The sequence below is a fragment of the Amblyomma americanum genome, chromosome 2 (genome assembly GCF_052857255.1).
Source record: "Amblyomma americanum isolate KBUSLIRL-KWMA chromosome 2, ASM5285725v1, whole genome shotgun sequence".
Classification (NCBI taxonomy): domain Eukaryota; kingdom Metazoa; phylum Arthropoda; class Arachnida; order Ixodida; family Ixodidae; genus Amblyomma; species Amblyomma americanum.
In genome coordinates this window covers 101,402,576-101,409,802 of record NC_135498.1, presented here as the reverse complement: position 1 = coordinate 101,409,802, position 7,227 = coordinate 101,402,576, and the positions used below count along the sequence as shown (strand labels likewise).

Genomic DNA, 7,227 nt, shown 5'->3' with positions numbered 1-7,227 from the left:
AGGGCGACCTTGCGTTCCTCGGGGCTCAAAATATTCTCCGGAGGTGGCACCGGCTTCTGAATGAACACTTCTGGGAGCCACTGCACCACCACAATGCTCAGCATGGTCATGACGGCCGCGTACATGTTGAAGTGAATGCCTTCTGGCTCGCTCTTCACTTTCGTGATAAATATGCCTACAAGCGACCCCAAGCCACCGAAGAACATTGAAAGGCTTATGCCGACGCTCCGAATGTTCGTGGGGAAAGTTTCTCCAGCGTAGCACATCACAACGCTGACCGACCCGGCTGCCACAGCCTTCATTGCTGCGTCTACGAAGGGAGTCACAGTAGTGTCGCTATTGAGCATCACAAGTGACTTCGTGAGGGCGATGCAACACGTGATGGCGAGGACAGCGGATAGCGTTTCGCGTACCCCACATCGGCTCAGCGCCCAAACTATTGACACGTAAACGGTCGTCGACATGACGATGGACGCTGCTTGCAAAAAATATTCAGACGTCTTCTCACTGACGACGAGCCCAAAGTACACGCCGCTCAGCGTAAACCTAGAGAAGAAGGCTGCCACAGCTCGCCGCCGCATTCTCATGGCCTCGAGGATGGCCTCCGAAGGGGAACTCGTATGCATCAGCTCGAGGCTGTTCTTTAACTTCCCCAGCTCCTCAGTCAGCACTCGGAAGCCGGCACGGACGTGGTCGACGTCTTGGCCGTTGATCTTGGCGGCCAACAGAACACCCTCCTCCGCTTCACGGAGCCGCCACTTGGCGATGAGCCAGGCAGGGGACTCCTACAGCAAGAAGCACGATACAACAAACATTGCCGCTGGCGTGATTAAAAGTCCATGGGCTAGTATCCAGCGAGGTCTGAGCAGCGCAACAATTTGCACACTCGGTGTAACTAGGGTACCCACAAGGGCCGTGTGAAGCATCAGGAAACACCAGCGCCGCGTGGGACCCGTTCCCTCGTAGAGCAGGATGAAGGTGAGGAGGTAGGCACTGTTGGCGGCTGCCATGATGAGGACGCGGTTGACAAGGAAGGAGGTGAATGTCCTCGCCACGCTGCAGCTGATCAATCCGAAAAACATCAAGAATGCCACGAACAGCGTCACCGGCTTCCTTCCCACGCGGTCAGATGCGAATCCGGCAACAGGGGACAATATTGCGTATCCGAGAGAAGATAACAAGGAAGACAGTGGGTAGAGGAATTCACGGCTGCATACCAGGTCGAATTGGCTCACGATGCTGTCGCTGTTGTCAGCAATGTCATAATCCCAGTCGTGGCAGCGTACGATGGTCCTGTTTCCCGGGCCTGTGTCCTGCAGGACACCAAAGCAGGAACGTGACCTTTACTCGATTCGAGCTGTTCGTAATTTGTATCGCGTGAGGCTATTTCAAAGCGACACAAACCAGCAGGCAAACGAACAGCCACCATTCGAGGAGCGCTGCTATTGCTAACTGGTCTGAAGTAAGAGAGCAAGACTGAAGTCTCAACAGTGACCCGAAAGTGATATGATTCGTTGCCGCTTTCATAATGTTGATGTAGTCTGCGACGAGGCATTCAACTTTGATTTTTAAATTAGTAAGATCGAGCTCTCTCTTGAAACATTTAATCTGATGTTTTGCGTATTCCGTATTTTGATATGGCACTCGCAAAACTCCATTCCGTAAAGCCAACTGTTGGACTACAGTTCTATGGCGAATTCCGCAATTGGCACGCATGTCAATTTAATATAGATTAACCGATAAGCGCTGTTTCTGCTTACACTTATTTGCTTTCGTAAAAAGGCTCATTGTAACCCATAGCAGTAACAAACTCAGTAACAAACTCTTTCCCAGGCAGTTAAAACATTACCGACACAGCTGCAAGTCATTTTTCGGCGGGGCTGCATAATCTTTAAAAGCGGGTATAGGGACACGTTTCTTCAATTTTGTATACTCGTGGCGTAAAGTGGCGCTGGTGTACTTAGTGGGTAAATACATGTTTCATAGTAGTGGATATTCCAGCTGAACGAACACATCAGCTAAACGATGTGTTGCAATTCATATCTCCGCTGTGGAGCGCAACTCGTTAAGGCCCGTTGAGGCTTCTAAAGAGGCCGCAGCTGCGGCGCAGGATTCCTGGCACTTGTTCGTTTTCGGCACAAATCCAATCTGTCCCTTTGCAATGTGTGCGCAAACAACAGCAGCACAGCTCTGAAGTGAAATGGTCTGCACGATGCGGTAACTTGCCATCAGCTGGTTGGGGAAATGAAGGTGCCGGCTGAGGACAATGTACACTTAGAAAATGGCATGACTACCTGCGCTCGACACATCTACAAGCTTCCACTCTCCTTCTAGGAGGACATCTGCATGAAGCTTGGCTGAGGATAAGGCTAAAAGATTGCCTTTTTGGAAGTTACGAGAGTTCTCATCCCAGCAGTGTGTGCACCAGAGAAAAAACACAAAAAAGTCCTCTACTGCTTAGAGGATAAAGGATGCGAGGTGAGGGGGGGGGGGGTAGTCGACTGTCCAATTATTATTTGCATTGAATTTCTCGTTTGATGTTACCGCCGCTGCAGGCACTAAACCTGCAGCGTCCCGCCCAGCAGCCGAACAGGCGTTCACTGAACTATTGCAGTGGCTCAGCACAATGTTCCCACAGACAGGCTTAGTGTGTTTATTTTATTTATATATTTACAGATACTGCTCTCCCAAAGAGACCATGCAGGGGGCATTTTTGAACAAACATCTTCTTTTCATTAACATGAAAGAATACGTATTCGCTTGTGCTGGGAATGTGCAACAGAAAAAGGAAAAGAAAAATGAACAAGTTGGCACTTTGCAAAACGATGGCATTCATATAAGAACAAAAATGCACTTGCATGATAAATATGCAGCACTGTTATTTTCACCAGCGTCAAGTTGAAAAGAAATTCGAGGCAATCGTTTTTCTAGTGTTCGTGCCAGGGTCGCATTAAATTCTGTAGTTTACTCGTATAAGTACTTTGAAGGGAACAATCAAAGAGGGATGGATCAAGGCGTTTAATGAACAATTACTGCCCTTTCTTACGCTCAAAAATGCTCAAACACCTATCATGCACATGCACAAAGGAACAGTATGATCACGATCTATGGTCACGATCAGGACTGTGATCACGGTCAGGGAGTAGTTGTTTAGAGGCCTAGACTATACCGGGTGTTCCACCTAAGACGTGGGCCTAACTTTCTACTGTTCATTTCAAGACAAAGTAGTTTTACCGCTTCTAAGTGTGGACATGGTGCTGCAGGCACTGCAATAGCGTTAGATCTTGGTGCAACTGGTGCATATTGAACTTGAAAAAAAACGGTGTGCCGGCGAGAACACACGGACGCATACACAAGGAAAAGGTTTTATACACTGAAGGACGCTGGACTTTGACAGTGTTTTATTGAAACAGACACTGCGGCACAAACCTTCCAACGCATGCGCATCCTGACATCCTCCTTTCACTTGCAATGGTGTCAACCCTTATCAGCCTGCCAGGTATGCACATTCCTTCCCTTTCAGACACGAGGAAGTTTGGCTAATGCAGTTTCTTTTCAGATTCAAGATGTGAAAGGCTTCTAATATTTCCCACTCATATCTGGTCTTTCCCTTCCCCAGAATGGTCACACGATTGAACAACGGCGCATTCTGTGAGCACTTTTCGCAGCTACGGCAGTCAGCTGGCAAATATCTACCCTGGTCCCCCCCTCCCCCAAGTGATGTGTTGTGTTCTTGCAGTCGCCTGCTAATACATCATCATGTCTGGCCTATATACACTTTACCACAGGGCAACGGAAAGCAATTAACAAATTAGAACACCAGTACTGCACTCGACAAATGGTTTCACAAGTCTGACTTTCAACTCTCTTTTCTTCCTGCCCTCATTCATAATCATCGCGTAAAGGACCGCCAGTTTGCAAGGCGCCGAAAACACAAGACCATTTCTCGCGTGCAGGACTGGTGTTGTTTATCGCTTTCCGCTAGCCTGATAAGTGTATATAGGTCAGACAGGTAGGTGTATTAATAGGCGACTGCAAGAACACAACACATCACTTAGGGCAGGTGGGGGGGGGGGGGGGCAGGGGGGTCTAGTGTAGGCATTTGCCAGCTCACTGCGAAAAGTGCGAACAGAATGAGCCTTTGTTCAATCGTGTGACAATTCTTGGGAGGGGAGGGACCAGATATGAGCGTGAAGTATTAGAAGGAACGTGCATACCAAGCGGGCTGATAAGGGTTGACATCAATGCAATTGAAATGACGACTTCAAGATGCGCATGCGTCGGATGGTTTGTGCGGGAGTGTAGGTTTCAATAAAGAGCAGTTGAAAATCCAGCGTACATCCATGTCTACCCCCTTTTTGTTGTGTATTTTGCAGGAACGCCATTTTTTTCAAGTTCAACGTAGGCACTGCGTCGCCATACAGGGAGTGTCACCTCCCACTTTAAACAAATTTTAAAGAAAGTCTTTTTGATTCAGAAGAGCTCTTTTCTTGGCAGAGCATTGTTAGTGGAAAAGTGCATCAGACTACAGCTAAGGCGTGTCAGCTAGCAGGATGGTTAACTAATACCGAATTGTTAAGTTTTAAGTATTTTTATTAGGCTCCTTAATTACTGAGAGGAGTGTACCCTACCATAAATATATTACATCCGCATCAGTTTTTTAGTTTATTTTCATACACAGTTACCCGCGGCGCTGTGGCGCGAAATTTTTTTTTATGTCGCGTCAAAATACATGCGCTTTCGAGAAGCTTGCAGGTAAAGCAACCTCTCCAGTGCACGCAACCCCTCGATATAGCCAAATTTGTTTGGCCGCAGTGCCGAAGGTATTCACGTTTTCAAAATTCTGGACACTGATATGGACATTACATACAGCGGGCTACACGCCTCTCAATAATTAAGGAGCCTAATCGAATTAGTTAAAAAATTGATTATTCAATACTCGTTAACCATCATGCTAGTTAGCACGCATTAGCTGTATTCTGATGTACTTCACAGCTTACATGCTACGCCGAAAAAAGTGCTCTTCTAACTGAAAAAGACTATTTTTAAAAATTGCGTAAATTCATAGGTCAACCACCCTCTATAACAGGCGAATATAGCAGACGAAGACCATAGTCTTCCCCTGGCAGATATTTTAACAGTTTTAGGATCACTCGTAGTGACAACAAACTAAACGAACGGAGATAGTGAGAAGAGCTCATTATGTGCCGTTAACCTTCAAAGAACTCCTGGCAGCATTCAGCATTTTTTGCAGTTCATGAAACATTCTGCCTGCTCTTGCGGTTCCCATGAGCAAAATATTCAAGCGAGGATCATACACCGGATGCGATAATTAAGCGAAACTAGTTGTATTTACTGTCTATGACTGCAATGATGCTTTTACTCTAAGTCAAGGCTTCACAGTCGTGACGAAGTTTTTTCTAGGGAGCAAAGGTGGGTGGAGCATCTCAAGGGTAAATGTGGACGGGAAGAGTAAGTTTCTTGGTGTCACTTGTGTAAGCTAATGCGTTTATACAGAGTGCCGCCCGTTACAAAATCCCGCGCAACAAACTGAAATGCTCGTGTACCGTACTGTGTACCGTGTACCGAAACCGCCCCGTCAATAAATTGCCGCTTCGCAAAGCTCCCTGTGCCAAAGCATAAAGCATGAGAGATGATATATAGTCCTGCCTAATGTACGTACGACGCTGGTAATTTGGAACAGGAAACAACTACACGCTTTATATCGTTTGAGAAGAAATTGAAAACCTATCTCGAAGGATTAGACGTGTTTTTTATACACACATACTGATCACAACTTTTGGTTTTTGTTAGAAACATGTGGTAACAGGAATGGAAATCAGGAAGGTGGACCAGGGAACATTTTACACACAATTAGAACGAAGAGATAATTGTCGACGAGCTCAGCTAACGGCGATGAAGTTAGGATCAGAAAAATTAAATGGCGCATATGTTTTCCTAGTTAAATTGACTGTTTGCGGCATACGGTTTCGTGTCAACGAAGTCATCCTGGTAGCTACTACATATATTCATAGCTGATAAAGCGTTGACTTAAGGTGTAGGCCACGAAAATTTTCGGGACTTTGCCCACACTATTCAGGGCATCTTTATCATCATAAGCTTGACTACGCCCACTGTAGAGCAAAGCCTCTCCATGTCTTTCCAATTAACCCTGTCCTTTGCCAGCTGCGGCCACCGTATCCCCGCAAACTCAATCTCCTCCGCCCACGTCACTTTCTGCCACCCCCTGCTACCCGTGCCTTCTCTTGGAGTCCACTCCATTACCGTTAAGGACCAGCGGTTATCTTGCCTTCACATTACATGCCCTGCTCAAGGCCATTTCTTCTTGATTTCGAATAGGATGCCATTAATCCGCGCTTGTTCCCTCACTCACTCCGCCCACTTCTGGTCTCTTAACGTTGCACCTATCATTAATTTTTCCATAGCCCGCTGCGTTGTCCTTAACTTAAGCTGAAACATTTACTTCCGTGAGCCAACATAAAGGAGAGAAGTGCGTGAAATTAGGGCTCACGTCCATAGTTGGGTCGAACATGGTGCACTTGCTGAAGCTGCCGTCAGCCTCGATGGGGATTGAACGATTCTTCCAGGCATCCGCGGACAGATGTCCCAGCTCGACGGGCGGTCGGCACCAGTGGTCTACGGGTCGGCCGATGAGCTGGTATGAGGTGTACTGCAATAGTGCCGCCGCGGAGCCAATAATACCGCACCAAAGGATTCGCCGCTGGTACGGGCCGTGACCAAGAAGCTTGGTCACACTGTCCTGGAGCCCGGCAAAAGTCGCCGGGACGGTGCTTCCACCGACAGCGCAGCCGGTCTCGTTGAAGAGAACGGCCGGGGCTTCTATTTTCTCTTTCTGCTGCAGAGACTCTGATACGTGTTTCGTCTTATTGATAGCCGTTGACGTTTTTAGGAGCATTGATCCTACCTGCTAGTTCAGAGGGCGGCCCTTGAGATATTCAGTGACCTCGATTTCCCCGCTGCTCCGTTCGCTCTCCTTGATTCTCGTGTTCTCGAGAGCGTTTCGTCTTTCTTCTCGGCAGAGGGTTTCCAGGACCCCATTCTTCTTCTTCTTCTTCACCCCAGGTATATGGCACATACCCACGCGGGGGGATTGGCCAAGGTGTAGTTGAATAAACAAAGAAGTTTCCATGGAAGAGGATGACAAAAATGTAGCACCAATCGTGAATTTTGAAAATCAATTAATAA

General features: G+C 47.3%; 1 protein-coding gene across 1 annotated transcript; it reads right to left on the bottom strand.

Annotated features, from left to right (window-relative positions):
* Positions 1–695: 695 nt before the first annotated feature.
* LOC144118875 (solute carrier family 22 member 16-like) lies at positions 696–6,986 on the bottom strand. The gene is made up of 2 exons (XM_077651659.1): positions 6,533–6,986; positions 696–1,313 (listed from the first exon to the last, which is right to left on the bottom strand). Exons 1-2 carry the CDS (start codon positions 6,935–6,937, stop codon positions 786–788), a joined length of 933 nt encoding a protein of 310 aa, XP_077507785.1. The 5' UTR covers positions 6,938–6,986; the 3' UTR covers positions 696–785.
* Positions 6,987–7,227: the final 241 nt, after the last annotated feature.

Coding starts and splice junctions, on each gene's coding strand:
- LOC144118875 (XM_077651659.1), bottom strand. CDS start 6,937: ATGCTCCTAAAAACGTCAACGGCTATCAATAAGACGAAACACGTATCA. Junction 1,314..6,532: donor TGTTCGACCCAACTATGGAC/GTGAGCCCTAAT, acceptor GGTGTCCTGCAG/GACACAGGCCCGGGAAACAG.